Source organism: Arvicanthis niloticus, unplaced genomic scaffold (assembly GCF_011762505.2).
Source record: "Arvicanthis niloticus isolate mArvNil1 unplaced genomic scaffold, mArvNil1.pat.X S10, whole genome shotgun sequence".
NCBI lineage: Eukaryota > Metazoa > Chordata > Mammalia > Rodentia > Muridae > Arvicanthis > Arvicanthis niloticus.
Window position 1 is genome coordinate 449,601 of NW_023044982.1, and position 23,119 is coordinate 472,719.

The 23,119-nt window shown below is 42.7% G+C and overlaps 2 protein-coding genes across 2 annotated transcripts; one reads left to right on the top strand and one right to left on the bottom strand.

Annotated features, from left to right (window-relative positions):
• The first annotated feature begins 1,212 nt into the window (after nt 1-1,212).
• On the top strand, nt 1,213-5,689 carry LOC117696031 (PRAME family member 20-like). The gene is made up of 3 exons (XM_034486639.2): nt 1,213-1,531; nt 2,144-2,713; nt 5,119-5,689. The coding sequence occupies exons 1-3, from the start codon at nt 1,239-1,241 to the stop codon at nt 5,687-5,689; spliced, it is 1,434 nt and encodes a 477-aa protein (XP_034342530.1). The 5' UTR covers nt 1,213-1,238.
• Nucleotides 5,690-19,160: 13,471 nt separating this feature from the next.
• On the bottom strand, nt 19,161-21,386 carry LOC117696080 (preferentially expressed antigen in melanoma-like protein 7). Its single transcript, XM_034486671.1, is given in 3 exon segments — nt 19,161-19,728; nt 20,008-20,598; nt 21,061-21,386. Coding segments are annotated over 3 exon segments (1,485 nt in total).
• Nucleotides 21,387-23,119: the final 1,733 nt, after the last annotated feature.

The window sequence follows — 23,119 nt, forward strand, 5'->3', positions numbered from 1 at the left end:
TTTGCAGTTGAGCATGCAGTACTATACAAGTTATATCATCCTAAATTCTAAGCTACATATTTTACTGAATTAGATTATTATTATTATTATTATTATTATTATTATTATTATTATTATTATTATTGAGATGGGTCTCTCTGTTGAGTTCAAGGTCAGCCTGGACTACAAAGAGAAACCCTGTGTGTGGGGGGGTGGGGGGTGAGAATGGGGGCTTTCTGTCTGGAGACCAAGCATGTTGGTCCATAACTTTAATCTTAGCACTGGGGAGGCAGGCAGATCTCTGAGTTCAAGTCTAGCCTGGTCTATCTACATCTTCACAGTGATTTTCCATTCTGACTACATAGTAATAAGACTTAGCCTAGAACTGGAGAGATGGCTCAGTGGTTAAGAGCACTGACTACTCTTCCAGAAGTTCTGAGTTCAATTTCCCAGCAACCACATGGTGGCTCACAACCGTCTGTAATGGGATCTGATGCCTTCTGCTGATGTGTCTGAAGACAGCTACAGTGTATTCACATAATAAATAAATAAATAAATAAATAAATAAATCTTAAAAAAGACTCAGCCTGATAAGCTGATGTGTCTGAAGACAGCTACAGTGTATTCACATAATAAATAAATAAATAAATAAATAAGTAAATAAATAAATAAATCTTAAAAAAGACTCAGCCTGATAAGTAAGTATACACATACATATAAACATACATAAGGCTGGGAGATATATATATATATATATATATATATATATATATATATACATATATATATCAGATTTCCTGGACCTGGAGTTACAGGCAGTTGCAAATTGAGAGGCAAAAGCTGAGAATCAAATCCAGGTACTCTATAAGAGCAGCAAGTGCTCTTAATTGCTGAGCCATTGTCCTAGCTCTAGACCTCCTGTCTTTCAAGTGTTGGGAACACAAGCCTGTGCACTCTCAGCCATGCAGGGTCTTGAGTGGAGGTTAAGAGAGTTTAAGTGAGCTTCCAGGATCCTCAGGACTCCCTTTGAACTGACAAGGATGAGGATGAAGTAGGCTGCGCCCAATGATGCTTGAGAGAAGACAGCTACTGCAGCCAGCAGTGTGTGCTTTGGGTTTAAGCTCAATGGAACCCAGAGTGGACTGAGCAGTGACTGTGGCCCTGTGATGGGTGAGAAGGGTTCTCTAAGTCCTAACATAAAAATAGATGTTCTTTTTTAGATTCTTCTCCAGGACTTTTACCCCTGAAGAAACACCAAGATGAGCAGCAAGCCCCTACTCACTCTCCAGGAGCTGGCAGGACAGAACCTTCTGAGGAATGAGGCCTTGGCCATCATTGCTTTGGAGGACTTACCCATACTATTCTTACCACAACTGTTGAAACAAGCCTATGATGGTAATCATTGTAAGGTCCTGAGGTCAATAGTGTCTTCCTGGCCTTTCCCCCGCCTTCCGCTTGGAGTTCTGAGGAAGAGGACACCCTACTTGGAGACTCAATTACAAGTTGTCTTAGAGGAGATTGATAAGCTGCTTATCCAGAAGGTTTGCCCCAGGTGAGGAAGACTTAGATACACTCACAGGGTAGCCCAGAAAATCTAGAGCAGAGATGAAGGGAGTCAGGTGTGGAAGGGTGCAAGGATGGGGTGGAGGATTCTGATGCCATCAACTTGGAGAACCACGGACGATTTGGCCATTGCTGTGCCATCTTGGAAAGGGCTGTGGAGTGTGCGGGACACAGGCTGGATACAGCAGTGGCTGAAGGCCTACCCCTGCTTTCCACAGGTACTAGAAATGGGACAGGGACATGCCAAAGTCCATGGAAAAAAGTGAGACACAGAATGGAAGGCCAACTTCAGGGATAGAATAAAGACACACTTCAGGGAGCTGGAGAGATAGTTTAGAGGTTGAGAGCACTGGCTGCTTTTCCAAGGGTCCTGAGTTCAATTCCCAACAACCACAAGGTGGCTCACAACCATCTGTAGTGGGATCTACTGCCCTCTTCTGGCTTTCAGGCATATGTGCAGGCAAAACACTACATTATAAATAAATAAATAAATCTTACACACACACACACACACACACACACACACACACACACTCTCTCTCTCTTTAGATATTGCCCCCTTGCCTACCTGCTTTAACTTGTTTTTCTGTTTTACCCACAGGAAGTACAAACTAAGAGTGCTGGATTTACGGTCTGTGGGACAACACTATTTGGATGTGTGGCCTGGGTCCATGGATGACTGGTTACCCAAGACCACTCAAGCAGATCCTTGCTGTTCTAAGACAGTATTAACACATCCCTTGAAAGTAGCAGTGGACTTGTATCTCAAAGATAGAGGCCAGAGTAGGCTGTTCTCCTACCTTGTTCAGTGGAGTGATAGGAGGAAAGGGTTGTTACAGCTGTACTGTAATGAGCTTCAGATTTGGTCACCATCCCATCAAAACTACAGGAGGCTCTCACAAAAGGTGAACCTGGAGCACGTAGAAACACTGGGCCTGCATTCTTCCTGCAGTCCATCCTTTTTGCTTAACTTGGCTCCTTACCTGCGCCAAATGAGGAACCTGCGTAAACTTGCTCTCTCCAACATCCGTGAAGAGAACTTTGTCTCCCCAGAGAAGAGGAGGCGTATCATCACCAGGTTTACCTTGCAGCTTCTTAAGCTGGAGAGACTGCAGAAGCTGCATCTCGATGCTGTCTGCTTCCTTGAGGGACACCTGGACCAGCTGCTTGGGTAAAGACATGCTCTGCAGAGCAAAGCCAAGCCTATTCCTTTACATTAGTGGGTACTTGAGTCCCTGCAGCCACTGTAGGTTGACACTACCGAGGCATTAGCATATCAGGGTGTCATTTTCATGTCTGCTCTGGCCTGGAGAGAAGTCTCACATAATCACTAATGGAAAGATGCAGGTCTAACCTGGGCTTGGTGATCTTCAAAGAGATGCATGCTGAGAAGCCCATTAGAAGTCAATGAGATCTAGTGAGTGGCTTCTGTTTTTTCCTTAGCTAGTGTGTTTCAACTAAGAGGGAAAGAGACAAGTGAAAGGGCATTGTTACAACTAACTGTATTAGGTTTCCATCTGTCCTCTATTCAGCAGGCATGTGAATAGTCACATCAGTTTGCATACAATTTCTCATATAGGAAATAATGAAATTTTTCTTTAAATGTAATGGTGCTATTATAAAAAAAATTATCCTGTAGAAATGGAGAAACACTTCTAAGAGTTCTTAACAGGCATTTTCCTTGGCACCAAGCTGAAGTGTGAATCATTTAGCCTCGCTTGATTCTGACTGGCCTATATGTTTTCATTTTCCTCATGACTAGATTTAGTGGAGGCTTATTCATGATGGTAATATCTGAAGTTTCTGAGCATAAATTAAAGTTTGCCCTTTTTGAAGAAATAGGGAAAATTTGCTTTACAGATGTTTTGATATTTTATGTGTATATGTGTGAGTCTAAGTGTAGGTTTGTATATTATTTGCCAGTAGAGATCAGAAGAAGTCATTATCGATTTGATCCCCAGGTACTGTTTCAGGTGGGCTAACATGTTGGTACTGGGAACTGAACCCACATCCTTTCCAAGAACAGCAAATGCTCTTAACTACTCCAGTCAGGCTCTAGCACCTAACTTTGTTTTATATTATTTTGTTTGTTTGTTTTTTGAAATAGGGTTTCTCTATGTAACCCAAGTTGTCCTATAGACCAGGCTGGTGTCAGTTTCACAGAGATCCACTGAACTTTGCCCCCTACCTTCCTCAGATCACACTGACAGTGGTCTGTTTATCTTTGTCTCCATTTCCAGTGCTGGGATTAGAAGAAGCTGCAATCTTCATCACTATATTCTAAGGAATTTATTTTGTGTGTTTCAGGCAAATGGGGATGGAGAGCTTCAGCTCTTGTGGAAGTCAAAGGACAATTTGCAGGAGTCAGTTCTCTTCCTTCTATCATATAGATCCCAGTGATAAAATATAGACTGTCAGCCCCTTTGGGGACAGGCACTTTTATCTGCTAAGGAGTCTTACCCTGGAATAGGTTGGGTTTGTTGTGGTTTGTTTAATTTTCTCTTTGTATTTGTTTTGTTTTTTGTTTGTGTTTATGTTTCTCTATCTGTGTGTTTTCAACAAGGTTTCTTTTTTTTTTTCAAAAAAATTATTTATTTATTTTATAGGAGGATACTGTAGCTAGCTGTCTTCAGACACACCAAAAGATGGTATTGGATCCCATTACAGACGGTTGTGAGCTACCATGTGGTTGCTGGGAATTGAACTCAGGACCTCTGGAAGAACAGCCAGTGCTCTTGATTGATGAGCCATCTCTCCAGCCCCAACAAGGTTTCTTTGTGTAGCCCTGGATGTCCTGGAAATCCTTCTGTAAACCTCTGTATATATTATGGCCTCTAACTAGGAACTCTGCTTGCCTCTGCCTCCTGAATGTTGTGATCAAAGGCATGCATTACCACCACCCAGCAGGAATGGGCTCTTTAAAAAATGACTTCTTACTATGTGGCCCGGAATGACCTTAAACACCTTGTTTCTTTTGTCTCAGCTTCCTGGTGTCAATATTACAGTTGTGTGCTGGAATACTCAGCTTTTTTTTCAAGATAGGTTCTCACTTTGTTGCTCTGGCTGTCTTAGAACTTACTGTGTAGACTAGGCTGGCCTCAAATTCACAGATATCTACTTGCCTCTTCCAAGTGCTGGGATTAAAGATGTACACTAATCTGACTAGTTCCCACACCCAGCTTTGATGTCTTTTAGTCTGGATAGGTGATGGGTAGTTGGGAATGTGTAGTAGTGAGGTTGGGGAGGTACAAAGGCGTGAAACACTGGACAAAGAGAGGATTGCTGAGGGTGTGGTTGGTCAGTGGCTGCTGCATGGCTTTTGCCAGTCCTTTCTTGTGCTCCTTACTTCTTTAGGCATGACTTGGGTCTTGCTTGACAATGAGTGAAGTATGTGCAGTTGAGGATGGCGGCAGACCTTAGTACAGATTTTATTATGTAGACTCTTGTGTAGCATCATGGGTACTGATCTGTCAGAGTTACAAAGATTTTGGCCCACATGGTCCTCCTATATTATTCTTGGCCATCCTCCTATACTAGCCATCAATTCCAAGAACTGTTTGCTTTTTTTCTCATTAGGTCTGTGAAGACCTCCTTGGATGACTTGGCAGTGACTCACTGTACTCTCTCAGTATCAGAATGGAACCATCTTTCTGAGTTCCCATGTGTCAGTCAATTGCAACACCTGAATTTGGAAAATGTCAGATTGACTGGTTTAAGTCCTGAACCCCTCCGAGTTCTGTTAGTAAAAGCTGGACCCACCCTGGTGGCCTTGGACTTGGAGGACTGTCACCTTGAGGAGAGCCAGCTCTATGCCATCCTACCTGCCCTGAGCAGGTGCTCCCGGCTCACCAAGTTCAGTTTCTATGGGAACCAAATCTCTATGCCTGCCATGAAGGATCTACTACACCACACTGCCAGATTGATACACCTTAGGCTGGAGCTGTACCCTGTCCCTCAGGACAGCTATGACTACAGCGGTACTCCCCACATGCAAAGGATGCAACAATGCTGTGATGATCTTATGAATCTACTGAAAACCATTAGGGAGCCAGGCAGGGTCTTCTTTGGTACTGACCGCTGTGATCAGTGCTGCAATCGATATATCTATAAGAAAACCATTATGTGTAACTGTCAGAGATCTTACTAGCTGTATGCAAATATCAAAAACCTTGGTGGACAGTGGGAGATGAAAGGCAAGGCACAGGTATCTCGTAAGGGCATACACAACATATGGTTTTAGGTTGCTTGTTGACTTGTTGACAGTCATGAGAGTGAATTTAGGCAAGATGGATATATAAGGGAAATACTCCAGTATAGTGATTATAAAGTCATATTTGGAACTGGGAAATGTGTATCTTTCCTATCGGTATAATTAGCATGGTTTATATTTGTAAAGCTAAAAAAGTTGTGTGGATAGCCACTTGAAATAAAATATACTGAAGTTGCTTTCACATTCTCTCCCTCATTTTGGGAAGACTCTGCTACATCTCAATTGTGTGGCTGGTTGTGGCACATACATGAACCCAAGGCTGTCATCTAATGATTGCAGTAAACTCTGATGAGAGTGTATTGAAGATGCAACCCAAGATACTTGTTGAGCCATGTAGAACATATCAAACAAATTATTTTTTTATTGGTTTGTTTGTTTTTAAAGAAAGGATGTGGTTAAGTACACCAATGATGACTTTTTGTTGTCCTTCCTTCCTTCCTTCCTTCCTTCCTTCCTTCCTTCCTCTCCTCCTTCTCTTTCTCCATTTTCTAAGAGACAAGGTTACTTTGTATCACCCCAGCTATCAGGAAACTATCTCTGTAGAGCAGGCTGGCCTCAGATACAGAGATCTACCTGCTTCTGCCTCTCTCTCTCCCTCAGTGCTGGTATTAAAGGCAAGTACAACCATTGCCCACCAAGGGATTTGTTGTTTTTGGTAATTAAATCATTTGAAATGGGAAGACACCTGTTGGGCCTTGGAGAAGGTAACTCTATTTAACCTGCAACCTTCAGGTAGCACAGGTAGAGGTCTCCACCTCCAGAGGTTTAAATATTAATGAGTTATCTAAAGGCCAGGGGTGTTGCTAATTAAGTTATTCCCGCCCCTTTCCCCCTCCCTATAAAATTAGGCTGCCCTAGCCTTTGGTGGGGGAAGTGCATACCACCTACATTCATTACCATGCCATGAACAATAAAAGCTTTGGAAAACCGGACTCCACATGTCACCTGATCTGCCACAGCCAGGTTCCCAGCCTTTGGAAACTTGAGCCGCCCACCTCGAGCCCGTGGAGGCTGTCCCAATGTGGGACCCTCTGCTGGCGGCATGGGAAGCCCACCCGGGACCCTAATGCCAGACCGACGTGGGACTCGGCTGCTGGACTCCCTCTTCCCCCCACCAGTGAGATTTCCTCCCCACAGACACCCTCCTTTTTTCCCTTTTTATTTATTTTCTCTTTACTTATTTAACACATCCTGATCACAGCCTCCCGTCTCCCCACTCCTCCCAATGCACCCCACTTCTCCTCTCTCCCAGATCCACTGCTCCTCCATTTCCTTTCAGAAAGGAGGCATCCAAGTGATATCTCTGAACATACATAGCAAGATGCAATAAGACCAGGAACAAACCCTCGAGGCTGGACAAGGCAACTCAGTAGGAGGAAATGGGTTCTAAAAGTAGACAGAAGAGTCAGAGACACCCACTCTCAGTATTAGGAGGCCCACAAAAATCACAGGCTAAATAACCACACTATGTTTGCAGAGGGCACAGCTCAGACCCATGCAGGTTTCCTGGCTGCCAGAACAGTCTCTGTGAGGCCTTATGTGCTCTTTATAGCTGATTCTGTGGGCTATGTTCTCCTGGTGTCCACAACCTTTCTGGCTCCCACAGTCTGTCCTACCCATCTTCCATGGGGTACCTCCTGTCTAATGTTTGAATGTGTCTCTATATCTGCTCCCATCAGCTGCTGGAGGAAATATCTGTGATGATGATTGGTCTAGGCACAAATCCTAGTCTCTGAGCCATCCAGCTTCTGGTTCTTGGTCATTCAGTTAGTGTTGGTCATGGGCTTCCTCTCATGGCTCCATGTTACACCAGTCATTGGTTGGCCACTTCAACATGCTCTGTACTACCATTGCCCCTGCATATCCTGCAGTACTAAAGGTATGAGTCAACAGGTTTTGTGGATGTTTCGATGTCCCAGCCACAGCACTGGAAACCTTTCCAGATTATTGAAGATTGTTTATTTAGGATCCATATCATCCATTACTAGAAGTCCTGCTAGGTCACCAGCAGGTTCCGGGAAGTCTCCACTGCTCTAGGTTTCCACATTGCTTACTAAATGCCTCCTTATTCTAGTTGACTCCTGCCACTGCTCTCTACCTCCCCACCTGATCCCCCATGTTCCCATGTCCACCTGCAGCCAACCCAACCAAAAGTCTATTCTATTTTCCCTTTCCAGGGAGATCATGCCCCTTGGCAGAGCCCTCCTTATCAGACCCTGTGGAAATGTGTGTTGTAGTGTGATTATACTTAACAGCTAATATACACTTATAAGTGAGTACATATTATTTTTGTCTTTCTGGCTCTGGGTTGCCTCATTTAGGATGACTGTTCTATCCATTTGTCTGCAAATTTCATGATGTCATATTTTTTCTTTCTTTCTTACTTTCATTCATTCTTTTTACTTTTTCTTTTTCACTCATTCATTTATTTTAGACAGAGTATTTTTTCGTTTGTATGTAGCATTGGCTGCTCTGGAACTCATTGTGTAGACCAGGCAGGACTAGAAATTGCTTCCCAAGTGCTGGGATTAAAGTTAAGAACCACCACCACACAACTGATACTTATTTTTTAAAAAGCTTAGTAATACATCCTTGTGTAAATAAACCACATTTTCTTTTTTTATTGGATATTTTATTTACATTTCAAATGTAATCCCCTTTCCCCCCCACCCAGGAACCCTTATCCCATCCCCCCTCCTCCTGCTTTTATAAAGATATGCTCCCAGCCACCTCCCCCACTCCCACATCACCACCCTTGAATTCCCCCATACTTGGCATCCAGCCTTCATGGGACCAAAGATCTCCTCTCCCACCTATGCCCGACAAGGCCATCCTCCCTTACATATACAGTTGGAGCCATGGGTCCCTCTCTAAGTGCTCCCAGGCTGGTGGTTTAGACCCTGGGAGCTCTGGTTGGTTGGTATTATTTCTCTCCTCCTGGGGCTGCAAACCCTTTCAGCTCCTTCAGTCTCCTCTCTCACTCCTCCATTGGGAACCCCATATTTTCTTCATCTATTTATTTGTGGAGGGACATTTATATTATTTTCAGTTTCTAACTATTATAAAAAAAAATCTGCTGTGAACACAGTTGAACAACTATCCTTGTGGTAGAATGGAGTGTCTTTTGGGTATGTGCCCAAGAGTGGTATAGCTGGGTCTTGTGGTAGATTGAGTCCCAATTTTCTGAGAAAATTCCGTATTGATTTCCATCATAGCTGTGCAACTTTACACTCTCACCAGCAATGAAGGAGTGTTTCCTATGCTCCACATATTCTCCAGCTTGGATTGTCACCTGTATTATTGATGTTAACCATGCTGACAGGTGAAAGATGGTATCTCAGAATTGTTTTGATTTGTATTTCCCTTATGTCTAAGGACATTGAACATTTCTTTATGTTTCTTAACCATTAGAGATTCATCTATTGAGAATCCTTGTTTAGATCTTTGCCCATTTTTAATTGGCTTGTTTGGTTTGTTAATGTGTAGTTTTTTTGTGTTCCTCAGATATTTCAGATACTATCCCTCTATGGATATGGGGTTGGTAAAAAAATCTTTTTCCATTCTGTAGGCTGCTATTTTGTACTATTGATGGTGTCCTTTGTCTTACAGTCATAAGGTCCCACTTTTTAATTGGCAATCTTTGTTCCTGCATGACTGGTGTTCTGTTGGGAGCCGACTTTAGCAGAAAGTGGCTAGATCAACTTTGCAGCCATCTGGAACCATATACCCTGACGAAAGATTTGGTTTTCAATAGCCTACAACAGCTAAAGCACACTCGGATATCCCACATATTTTGTGTTGCTGTTTACTGCCCCCAGCTGCAAGGTGCACTTGGTGGCCATGCCTGCAAGGCATTGCAGTGCACGTGCTGTCCACGCTATAGACGCCTGTAAGGCTTACGTCATATCAACACCTGCAAGGCACGTGGTATCCACGCGCCTACAAGGCACGTGGCAAAAGCCTATAAATAGCTCAGAATTCCCTTCAATAAACGAGACTTGATCAGAATCTCTGTCTTGTCTCCATTCTTCGCGTCTTTTCCCCTTTATCCCCACTCCCTCTCTCGCTAGAACCTGACCCTCGGACTGGAACGGGCAGTACGGGCTGCAACAGTGTTCTCTTTAGGACATTGTCTTCTGGTACGATGTGTTTTCTCTCCTATCACGTATAGTGAGTCTGTTGTAATGGGATCTTTAATCCACTTGGATCTGAGTTCTGTGCAGGATGATAAATATGCAACTATTTTTAGACTTCTACATGCAGATGTGTAGTTAGAATAGTCCTATTTTTTGAAGATGTTTTCTTTTTTCCATTGTGTATTTCTGGATTCTTTATCAAAAATTAAATGTTCATAGATGAAGTGGAAACTTCTAGTTTCTTTGGAAAATTAGTTATGTCAAATGATGTTTTGCTGGGGCACACAGATGAAAGGATACCTTGCTAAAGCTGACACGTGAAAAAAATGCTTTACTGAAGCAGACACAGGTGAGAGGATGTTTTGATATAGCAAACATGTGAAAATACTTGTCATGAGGGAGTATAACAGACAGTGGGAGACCAGCACTGAGCATTGGTTTCGTTTGCTCCATCTTGGTATGGTCTTCTTCCCTAACCACATATCTTTATTGTTTTGACTTATATAGCATTGTTGAGCTCAACTTGTGATAATATCACCATTGAAAGACACTCACCCAAGAACTGCTCATGAGGCTCCTATGGCAGCTTGCTGTTTTATTTTTTTATTATTTTTTTTATTGGATATGTTATTTACATTTCAGATGCCATCCTTTTTCCCCATTCTCCCCCCACTAGAAAACCCCTATCTCATGCCCCCTTTTCCTTTTTGCTTTTATACACTTTTAAAAAATATTAAGCAAAGGCTTTATAAGTTTGGTAATGCTCAATCAGAAGTGTAACCCGATACCCAACCTAGATATATCAACTATCTTTGACTGGTGGAGACACGTGAACATCTGCCTTGATATTCCCCCTCTTTCTCTCTCTCATCACCTATCTTCTCTCCTCCTTCTCCTCCTCTCCTTCCTCTTTCTTTCCCTCTCAGTACTCCTCCCACCTTAGCTCCTCCTACATATCACCCTTCCTGTTAAAATAAAACTTTTCTCTCAAAATACAATAGAGCATAATTATGCCAATCTGTGCCAGTGAGGTACAAGATAGTCCTAATACCCAGTCCATCATTTTGTTGACTAACCAGAACCTCTGTCATCTCTCCTAACTAAAACACTTAGTTCTGAACCTGGCTTTATCCTTGGCTTTAGAATGAATGTCAGCTGAAAACCATCCACTCAAATGTTTTCTCTCAAGGGAAATAGCCAGGAATTTGCTATGAGACTATAAGTTTTCAACCCTGTAGGACATCCAGAATGGCTGAGTTAACTAAAATTATGGGAAGCACAAAGCATAGCTTCTAAAACTTAGCCAATTTATAGAGATGGCTGAACACTTGGAAACTCCCTATACTACAAAACTTTGGAGCATCTGATCTTCAGCCTTCTGGCCCAGGACCATCTGACAGACCTTAGTGCTGCAGAATTATTAAGGGCTGATTACTCTGTCTAGGCAGATATAATCAGTCGACTATTCTGTAAGTGTGTCCTTTTCTGGACAGTAATTGGTCTGTAGATTGAAAGAGGCAATTCTTGCCTAGTGACTGTCTCACCACAACTGGAACTTCAAATCTACGAAGAAAGAAATAGAAGAAGATCTGAGAAGATGGAAAGATCTTCCATGCTCCTTGATCGGCAGGATTAATTTAGTAAAAATGGTCATCTTGCCAAAAGCAATCTATAGATGCAATGCAGTCCCCATTAAAATTCCAAATTAATTCTTCATAGAGATAGAAAGAACAATTTACAAATTCATTTGGAATAACAAAAAACCTAGGATAGTGAGAACTATTCTCAACAGTAAAACAACTTCTGGGGGAATCACCATCCCTAACCTCAAACTGCACTACAGAGCAGTAGTGATAAAAACTGCATGGTATTGGCACAGAGACAGACAGGAAGATCAATGGAATAGAATTGAAGACCCAGAAATGAACCCAAACACCTATGGTCACTTGATCTTTGACAAAGGTGCTAAAACCATCCAGTGGAAAAAGGACAGCATTTTCAACAAATGGTGCTGGCTCAACTGGATGTCAGCATGTAGAAGAATGCAAATTAATCCATTCTTATCCCCTTGTACAAAGCTCAACTCCAAGTGGATAAAGGACCTTCACATAAAACCAGATACACTGAAACTAATAGAAGAGAAGTTGGGGGAAGACACTCGAATACCTAGGCACAGGGGAAAAGTTCCTGAACTGAACACCAATGGCTTATGCTCTAAGATCAAGAATCAACAAATGGGACCTCATCAAATTGCAAAGCTTTTTTAAGGCAAAGGAAACTGTCAATAAGACAAATGATAACCAATCAATTGGGAAAAGATCATTACCAATCCTAGATCTGATAGAGGGCTAATATAAAATATATACAAAGAACTCAAGAAATTAGACACCAGACAACAAAATAACCCCATTAAAAATGGGGTACAGAGCTAAACAGAATTCTCAACTGAGGAAACACGAATAGTCGAGAAGCACCTTAAGAAATGCTCAACATCCTTAGTCATCAGGGAAATGCACATCCAAACAACCCTGAGATACCACCTCACACCAGTCAGAATGGCTAAGATCAAAATTCAGCTGATAGTAAATGCTGGTGAGAATGTGGAGAAAGAGGAACACTCCTCCATTGTTGGTGGGGTTGCAAGCTGGTACAACCACTCTTGAAGTCAGTCTGGTGGTTCCTCAGAAAATTGGACATAGCACTACCTGAGGTCCCAAGTATACCACTCCTGGGCATATACCCAGAAAATGCTCCAACATATAACAAAGACATACGCTCCCCTATGTTCATAGCAGCCTTATTTATAATAGCCAGAAGCCGGGAAGAACTCAGATGCCCTTCAACAGAGGAATGGATAAAAAAAAAAAAATGTGGAACATTTACACAGTGGAATATTACTCAGCTATTAAAAATAATGAATTCGAGAAATTCTTAGGTAAATGGATAGAACTGGAAAATATCATCCTGAGTGAGGTAACCCAATCACAAAAGAACACACATGGTATTTACTCACTGATAAGCGAATATTAGCCCAAAAGTTTGAAACAACAAAAATTCAACTGACAGACCACATGAAGCTCATGAAGAAGGAAGAACAAGTGTGGATGCCTAGGTCTTACTTAGAAGGAGCATCAAAATACCCAAAAGAGCAAATACGGAGACAAAGTGTGGGACAGAAACTAAAGGAGAGGTTGTATGCAGACCATTCCACCTGCGTATTCATCCCATGTGCAGTCACCAAAAATAGATGCTATTATGGATGACAGGAAGTGAATGTTGACAGCAGCCTGATAAGGCTGTCTCCTTAGAGGTCCCCCAGAATCTGACATACCCAGAGCCAGATACTCACAGCTAACCATTGATCTGATCAAGGGTTCCCAAAGGAGAAGTTAGAGAGAAGACTGAAGGAGCCAAAAGGGTTGGTGGCCCCATGAGGAGAGCAACAATACCAACCAGCCAGAGCTCCCCAGGGTCTAAACCACCAACCTAGGAGCACATAGTGAGGGACACATGACCCCAGCTGTATATGTAGGGGAGGATGGCCTTGTTGGGCATAGGTGGGAGACATTTTGGTCCCATGAAGGCAGCTTGCTGTTTTAGTAGCCTCACCTCAGGCAGGTCTTAGAGCCTGGTGGCTTCTTCAGGATTGAATTACTGCCAGTTCATGCCTGGTCTTTGCCTGCTAAAAAGACTGGACTTTAGCTGCTGGTTCATGGCTGCTGTCTGCCTGCCTAGAGGACTGGTCTGCAGCTGCTGAGTCATAGTTTGCTATGGAACTGAACTGCTGCCAAAAAATTATTGCTGACTAGTTCTACTTCCCCCACACCCTAACAACTTTTCTCTTCCACTACTCTTCTGGGTGGTGTGTTAGAGGAGAAGGTAGAAGCCTTGTTAAAAGGAGTTTGCAAATATTTATGCCTAAGCATAAGTACAAAGATCCATCTTTAATCTGGGCAACACCTTCTTCAAGCAGTCTAAATAAAGTGTATAGAAAGGGGAGGCTTCCTCTTTGCCTGCTTGTTTTTGCTAGCAAGTCCTTACCTTCACTGGCATTAGAAGCACTTCTTTGGGATTCCAGCATGTACTGAACACCTGAGACATCTATCCTCATGGACTGAATGACAACTGACTCTTGGAATTTCAGTTGGTAGAAATCCATAGTTGAATTAGCTGAACCACAGCCTGTAAACCATTCTAAGAAATCTATTCATTTTCTTGCCACATGATAGTGATCATCCTAAAATTCCCTACTTAGACTAGGCTGTCATCCAACTCACAGATCCATGTGCCTCTGCCTCCCCAGTTATGGATTAAAGGGATGCATCATTATGCCTACATAAACTCCTGTTTAAAAAAATTCTATTAAGTTATCCTTTGTGCTAGTGAGTTTCTAAAATAATTTTTCATATGTCTCTGTGATTCTGCTGCCACAGCCTCCAGGGTAGCTGGAGGATTACTGAGTAGCTCAGATTACAGGCTTTTGTCAACAGGCCTTGTTCTTCATAGGTCTAGTGTTGGTTTCATGTCCTTGACTCAAGTCATTATTTTGGTCTTATTTTTCTTTTGAGACATGGTCTCAATCTGTAGTCCAGGCTGGTCTTGAACTCCTGATTCTCCTGCCTCTACCTCCTATGTACTTGGATTGTGGGCATGTGTCACTATGCTTGACTTGCTATAGCTTAACCTGAATGTTTTTTAGGTCAATCTATGCCCTTTTCTGTTTAGTAGTTTCAAAGAATATGTATCTTTCAGCCTTGGAGTGACTCCATTTTATAACATCAGGTTATTCCACTTGTGTTCAAATGTTGGGGCTGAATAATCAGTCTTATATGTTGTTGGTAATCTTTACTCTGCGTCAATGCTTTGGGGCTAAGTGCTCTGGTCAAGAGAGAGAGTGGGGCTGCAGGGGCAGGAGATGCAAAGAATGGAGACAAGACAGGGTGTGATCAAGTCTCTTCTTTGAAGGGAATTCTGAGGTATTTATATACACACGCAGGAGAACACAGGTGAAAACACTTTAACATGTGCACCATACAGCTGAGGTCACTAAACAGCAAAACAAGCTATGTGGGATAAACAATATATTTATCAGAGTGTGCTTCAGCTGTTATAGGCTTTTGACAACCAAGTCTTTCATCAGGGTATATGTTTCCAGATAGCTGCAAAGTTGATCTAGCTGCTTTTTACTAAAGTCGGCTCCCAACAATATGTGAGTAAACTTATCTTCATGAAACACTGCCACCCATGAGCTGAGCAAATTGAATCAGGAATTTATGCATTGTTCGTCATTCTATAGAGACGATTTAAAATTTTCATGTGCAGATTTTGCTAGTTTGAGAAGAGGTTCAGTCTGTGGCACTGGAATTAACTATGTAGACACAGCTGGCCTCACATCAAAGATTATCTTGCTTCTATCTTCAAGTTCAGAAATGAAAGACATGTCCACCATATTGTTCTCATGTATAGGTTTGTCATGACTTTAAAGGCTCACAACTTTAAGTATTAGAGTACTAAAATCATTTTTATTTTATTAAGTCAGAGTCTTATGTATCCATGGCTGGCCTCAAATTGACTAGGTAGCCAATAATTGTAATGGCCTGCTCTGCTCCAAAGGTCTGGGTCTAGCAAGAGAGAATGTGGGGCAAACGACAAGAAGAATGGAGACAAGACAGGAGGCTTCTGATCAAGTCTCAAATCTCATTTATTGTATGTCTCTCTCCTTTATTGTCTCTCTCATTGTCTCCCGTATTCTCTCTATTGCAGGGAAATCTAGGGTACTTATAGGCTTTTGCCACGTGCCTTGTAGTTGAGTGACTATCACGTGCCTTGCAGGTATGGATATGACATAAGCCTTGCAGGCGTCTATAGCATGGATAGCCCGTGAACCGCATGCCTTGCAGGCATGGATACCATGTGCGCCTTGCAGCTGGGGGCAGTAAACAGCAAAACAAAATATGTGGGATATCAGAGTGTGCTTCAGCTGTTGTAGGCTGTAGAAAAACAAGTCTCATGTCAGGGTATATGGCTTGAGATGGATGCAAAGCTGATAGCCGCTTTCTGCTAAAAGTCAGCTCCCAACAAATAATGATCTGTCTACACTTGTCAACTTCCACATTGTTCTGATTTTTCATTTATTTCAACACTTCTGTTCAAAATGGTAAGAAATGGCCAGTAGAGATGGCTGAGTGGATGAAAGCCTTTACCATACAAATCCAAAGGACTTGAGTTTGATCCCTACTGTGGCAAAAGAGAACCAAAGTGCAAAAAATGTCCTCTAGTGTCTACATAAACATCATGACATGCATAAATCAATACTCACAATGCAATAAACACACACACACATACAGAAAGAGAGAGAGAGACAGAGACAGAGACATGAGGTTAGAATTGCAGTCTTAACATCCATCATAATGTGTGGAAGACAAATGCCCATTTTCTAAAAGGTATCTAAAGGTCACTGGCCCAGCAGCAATTCATAAAACACCATTAACAGAAGACAATATCAACACAAACACAGTCAAACCATCTTTTGTCAGGGGTATCTCTGTCTATAAACTGAAGGCCTGGAATCAGCCTGAAATTATGCTTGAAGACAGCAGTAGGCCTAACATGCATGCCTGCTAGCACAAAGTCTTAAGTCTCTGGGTAAAAACACTAGAACAGATGGCTAGAAGCTATTGTAAAACAACAGCTTTGGTAGATAGTTGCCAGGCTCTAGTCATAGACCTGGTAGATATGTGACCTTGTAGACAGTACCAACTTAGATTAGGACAAATGAATCATAGGCAGAGTCATAGTGTCCTGTCCCCTGAACCTTCATCCAGCTGACACACTGTTCTGGAAGATGTCTGTACTAACCCTGAACACCTACACTCCTGTGTCATCCCTGTCCCCACATCCTGCCTTTTTGTGTATATAGCTCCTGTGTTAAAAATTAAAAATTAAAAATTACTGTTTGATCAGCCCATAGACAAGCCCTGTTTCTTTGCATCATTGCCTGCCCCCCCACACACTGGTCTCTTTCAGGTGACCTCCCCAGACCTCTGTTTAATGTCCTGTCTTAGGAAAGGATCTCCATTATAGCACAGATGCCTTCTCTGAACCAAGGCTCCCTGCATGAACATCATGTGCTTTGTAACTGCTGAGCTATCTTTTAGGACCTCTTCAGTTCACGTTTTTTACTTTTGTTCACATTATTAGTGAGGAGGAGGTGCTGCAGAGTTTCTCATGTTATATGGAACTCAGCATTCACCTACAATGCTGGGACTACTACCATATATTTTTATGTGGATGCCTGCACTTTACATAGCACCATTGCAGACTCACGGAAGTAAAAGTTCAATTTTGGGAGTCATTCCCCTTCCATCATGTGGGTCTCATGCATGGATCAAACTCAGATTGGTAAGCTTGGCTATGGGTTCCTTTGCATGTTGAGCAGTCTTGGCTACACATACTCATTTCCTTTTAAACTATTTTTATTTTCATTCATGTGAAGGTGTGTCTGTGTGAATACATGTTGGCTGTGTATTGCCAGTTGAGGCCAAAAGAGGAGATCAGGTCCCTGGAAGTGGAGTTACAGTTAGCAATTGCCATGTGGGTGCTGGGAATCACACATAGGTCCTCAGTACTCTCTACTGATGAGCCATCTCAAACTCCAGGGTTAACTTTCAAATGCCTTCTTCTGAAAACTGGCTTCTAAAATATTATAGAGATGGAAAAGGCAGCACCTGTTGAACCTGTCTGCATAAGGAAAATTCCTCTAAGAACAGAACACCACACACTGCTTAGTAATGATTAATACACATTGTAACATACCCATTGCAAAAAAAAAAAAAAAAAAAAAAAAAAAAAAAAAAAAAAAAAAAAAAAAAAAAAAAAAAAAAAAAAAAAAACAGGACCAAAAGTGTTGGGAGCAGACTTTTAGCAGAAAGCGGCTATCAGCTTTGCAGCCATCTTGAGCCATATACCCTGACATGAGACTTGGATTACAATAGCCTACAACAGGTGAGCATACTGTGATAACATCTTGCTTTAGATACCTAGGACTTTCCTTGTGTGTGTGAGATTAAAGGTGTGTGAGATTAAAGGTGTGACTTAGAGATCAGATTTAGAGAGAAGAACCAAGGGCATGACTTAAAGGCGTGACCTAAAGGCATGGCTCAAAAGTGAGACATAAAAGGCAGAGAACAATTTGGAGTAACAGAGATTCAGACACTAGGAGTAGGAGTAGACATTAGACACTCGGAAGAGAACAGATTGAGTACAACTAGGAACTAGGAGGGGTACAACTAGGAACTAGGAACTAGGAACTCAAGACTTGGGACTTTGACTAGGAAGAGAGACTGAAGAATAAACGGGATTGAATCACACTCTGTCTGGTCTCCATTCTTCGAGTCCATCCTCACTCTCTCTCATGCTGAACTCTGACCCTCGGGGACCAGAGCGGCCGCTTGGGCTGGGATACACTGGCTGCCAAGCGCAGAGTGGAGAGGGCCACAACATTTTAGGCCACCCAAAGTGGGGCAGCCTAGGCCCCAACATTTTTTTGGAGCCCAAACGTGGGCCAATGCAGTTCTCAACACAAAAGAACACTGGGATTTATCAGGGATATTACCCTGACCTATTACAAGTCTACAAGGTTCCTCTTCTTATTTTTGTTATTTAATTAATTTGTATGCAGATTATGTCAGCATGCTATATTTGTGTACCAAGCATTTGTCTAGTTCTTGAGGAGGCCAGAGAGCATATCAGAGCCAGAGCCTCTGGAACTATATTTACAGATGGCTGTGAGATGCCTGGTGGATGTCAGGAATCACACTCAGGTGTCTGGTAGGAGAAGGCAGTGCTGTTATCTACTGAGCCACCTCCACCTAGAGTTTTAATAACAGGTATTAATTAATTTATTTATTTACTTATGTATTTATTTAACTAACCATGATTACTGATTTAATACAATTATATTCCATTTGAGAATTAAATACAGAAGTGACTGGTTGAACATCTAGTCTTGGACAGATCCACATATTGAAATGCACAGCTGTATGATTCCATTAGTTTTTTCTCCTCATATTTCCACTCTCTAGATGTCAAAGTCAGCCTATTTGTTTCCAACACATTGAATAATATAAGAAGACATGTGTTCAGGAGCCCCTTGGTCATAGACTTGTCCCTAGAGTTTCATTTCTTAGTAACCAAAAGCAACCTTCTCCTATTTACTGCCAACAATGGCAAAGTCTGGTCTCCATGTTATAGATACAGCGCCATGAACACTGAAGGCATATCTGAGAGGCAAAGGAGACAAACTGGGGCTGCCTTAAAGTACAAAGTGTGTTCATAAGCTCAGAAGAAAGCTGGAAAAATGTCTCTGCTCTGATGACAGAACCAGTTTCATAGCATTCCAGAGGGGCAGGGTAAAACTCGACATTCAACTGCTTTAGGTTGGCTGTGTGATGCAGAAAGTTCCTTAGGACAGCCATGGAGATGTCATTGTCATAGAAGTTGAACTCAATGAGCTGAGAGCACTGACGCAGGGCAGGGAAAAGTGCACTGAGCTGAGAGTCTGTCATTCTACAGTGTTCTAATTGCAGGGTCTTCAGAGTGTCTGTGACTTTTTCTAGGAGAATTCTGAGAGGCACAAGACTCAGATCACACAAAATGATGCCTGCTAAATGCAGATGTTTGAGATGATGGAGGCTCTGACACTGGGCAAAGGACTCCAAGTCTGATTGTGAGAACTTGCAGAGAGTAATGGACAGGAACTCCAATGGGGTCTTCAGACACCTGAAGAGAGACAGTGAGATCAGTTTGGCATAGAGTGACAGGGCTAACCTAGAGCAGGGGAAACCACATATCTGGGGTCAGTGTCCCTGTGGGATGGCAGTGAGCATCCAGTGGAGCCTGTTGGAGTCTTCCACTCAGGTCACACCATTCTAGGTTGTTAACAGTGGCCATCATGATAAGACTTGATCATTATTGCTAAATCTACAATGGCCACTCATCTATATGGGAACCAAGGAACGTTTGCTGTGGAATCAAAAAGAGCTCTTCCTCCTTCCTTACCGAAGCAATTCATCCAGGCGGTCCTCAAGAAAGTAGACACCAATCATATTGAGATGCTGGAGACAGTTGAATTTGGAGAACTGAGAAATGAACTTGGTGACTCTCTTCTCCTGTGTGTCTGTTGACGTAATTAGAAAATTAAAGAGATTCTCATGGACTACTGTTAGAAGGAGTTTACGAAGATGTTTCATCTGACCCAGGCAAGGTGCAAAGCCTGCCAGTGTGGACAGAGTCCACCCTGTATTCAGTTCTAACTCCTCAATGCACTCTGGCTGGAAAATCTTGAAGACCTTCTTGACTGTGGACATAGACAATCCCCTTATCTGCATCTTCACACAGCACAGGTGCAGGCAACCTCTTCTCTCCTGTGCCCACTGCAATAGATAAGTTTGGTATTCATCCAGATCAAACTCAAGGTGAAGGTCAGTGACCACCTTCAGACGTTGCCTCAGTGCATATCGATGAGGGCGTGTTGGTATTTGCTTTTCACACACAGTCTCTGCTGAGCGGTCTCCATCAACAGGTCCAGCTGAAACATCCCAGAAGTCATGGTGCACATTCCTAAGGTCTAGCACTTGAAGCTTCTGTCTTCTGTGGGTAAAACAGGTAGAAGTGTAAGGAGGATTAGCCATTAGCCAGCTTTTTCTAGACAACTTTCTTGTTAGCTGCTAGCTTTTGTACTCTGTCTGTCTGTCCTCCACAGATTTAAGTTTCCAGTGCTGGGTCTCCATATAGCAACTCAAGCCTGCTGGGCAAGGGCCTTAACTGCATTTGGAGATCTGCCCTCCTTCCTCCATTTGTTACTCTGGACTTCTGCTGTTCCTATATCTATTACTTGGTAGAGATACAGGGTCATGTAGCTACATGGGTTCCAAGGTGTACTGCATACTTAATGGACATTTGATACAAAGACTCAACAGCTGCCCAGGACTCTTTAAGATGATGCCAACAGAAGCCTCTGATACACCTTTGACCCTTATTCTTCATGAACCCAGATGTCCTCCTCCCTACACATAAATATAAGCCATTTGGCATTACATGGTTATTGCTTACCTTGGGTGAAAATTTCCTATCAGCTGCATGTCTACACCATCCAGCACAGCTTGCAATATCATCATGTCATGGAATTTCATCAGTGCCCCCACAGGGAGGCAGGGAAAGGGCCAGGCTGCCACCATTGCCTTCAGTATCTTTGTGTGTCTGCCAATGAAGGCTGCCTTGAAGAGTGGTGGGAAGAACACTCTCGGCAGCTTCTGCAGAGCAGACATGGCCAAGGCTTCATTCTTCAACAAGCTCTGTACTGCCAAGCTCTGGAGTGTGGGTGGGACCTGGAAGCTCATCTTGATGAATCTTTAGTCAGAATGGACCTGTTGAAGCATTCAGAAATCCAGTTTTCAAGATATGTCTTGGGAATCTGTAAATCCCTATACCAAGGAATCACCAAAGTGCCAGAGTCCCTGCTTTGGCCACAGTGTGGAACTCAGCATGTCCTGTTGTAAAATCTGGTGGTCACAAAGCCAAACCCTTATCACTCTCTGCATATAGGGTCTCTCACAAGAATCTGCAGCAGTGCACAAACTAACCATTGGCACATGAGGTAACAACCACTTGTCGTTGCTCCTCTGAATCTTATTCCCTTTTGAAAAGGTTGGTCAGGGGCAAGCAGTCTGATCAGCATCTTTTATGTGACAAAGCATGCACTGATCATATTTCAAGGTCCTCAAGGAATGGATTGCCATTGTGTAGTGGTAGCACATACCTTTATTCTAAGCACTCAGAAGGCAGAGGCAAGGAGATCTCTGTTAGTTTGAGGCCAGCTTAGTCTACAGAGCTAGTGTTGGGAGCCGACTTTAGCAGAAAGCGGCTAGATCAACTTTGCAGCCATCTGGAACTATATACCCTGACGAAAGATTTGGTTTTCAATAGCCTACAACAGCTAAAGCACACTCTGATATCCCACATATTTTGTGTTGCTGCTTACTGCCCCCAGCTGCAAGGTGCACGTGGTGGCCACGCCTGCAAGGTATTGCAGTTCATGTGCTGTCCACGTGCTATCTACGCCATACATGCCTGTAAGGTACACGTGCTATCCAATCCTGCAAGGCATTGCGGTGCACGTGCTGTTCACGCTATAGACGCCTGTAAGGCTTACGTCATATCAACACCTGCAAGACATGTGATAACCACGCGCCTACAAGGCACATGGCAAAAGCCTATAATAGCTCAGAATTCCCTTCAATAAAAGAGACTTGATTAGAATCTCTGTCTTGTCTCCATTCTTCTCTCTCTCTCTCTCTCTCTCTCTCTCTCTCTCTCTCTCTCTCTCGCTAGACCCTGACCCTCGGACCAAAACGGACAGTACAGGCCGCAACAGTTTGGCGTCCAACATTGGGCTCCAGTAAGCGCAACAGCTAGTTCTAGGACAACTAATGATATACAAAGAAACCTTGTATGGAAAACTAAAAACTAAAGAAAGAAATGTAGAAAGAAAGGAAGGAAGGCAGGAAGGCAGGAAGGAAGGGGAAAAAAAGGTGCCTAAGTGTCTGACAGACTCTGTCTGAAATGTAAAGCCAAACCTCATGGGTCCTCAAAGCAGCCATGACTGAATGAGAGCATCCAGAAAGACTGTGAGTCTGAGGTGGAGAAGCCAGTGTAGGGGGCTACAAGGAAGGGGATTTCCCATGTTCATTGAGGTCTAGGAAAAGAATGACTTTAGGAAAACCATCTAGATTTGTTTCCTTTTTAAAATATGTTGTTGCCTAGAGTGGAGGCTACAGTGAAATTGGGCACAGTTCAAAACCTGAATGGAACTCATTTTGTAGCCTAGGCTTGCACCCCCTCGCCATGGTCCTAACTGTCACTGGGAGGATTAGAATACTCTGTTTTAGCAACAACACCTGGCTAGTGCACTTTACTTGTAAAATACTGCATAGCTGCCAGGTGTGGTAGTAGGAGCCTCTAATATCAGCATTTTAGAGGAGGAGTAAGGAGGATTCTGGGGAAAGTTAAGCTACATATTATACTTTCACGCCTCTCCTGAGTAGTAGATTTCAAATAACATATGATAGGAAATGGTTTGGTAGTAGGGTTTGTGGTGGTTTGAATATGGCTG

Bases quoted from the DNA above. Each gene is read 5' to 3' on its own strand.
- LOC117696031 (XM_034486639.2), top strand. From the start codon at position 1,239: ATGAGCAGCAAGCCCCTACTCACTCTCCAGGAGCTGGCAGGACAGAAC. The intron at 1,532-2,143 runs GTGAGGAAGACT...TTTTACCCACAG, and splicing joins ATCCAGAAGGTTTGCCCCAG to GAAGTACAAACTAAGAGTGC. The intron at 2,714-5,118 runs GTAAAGACATGC...TTTTCTCATTAG, and splicing joins CACCTGGACCAGCTGCTTGG to GTCTGTGAAGACCTCCTTGG.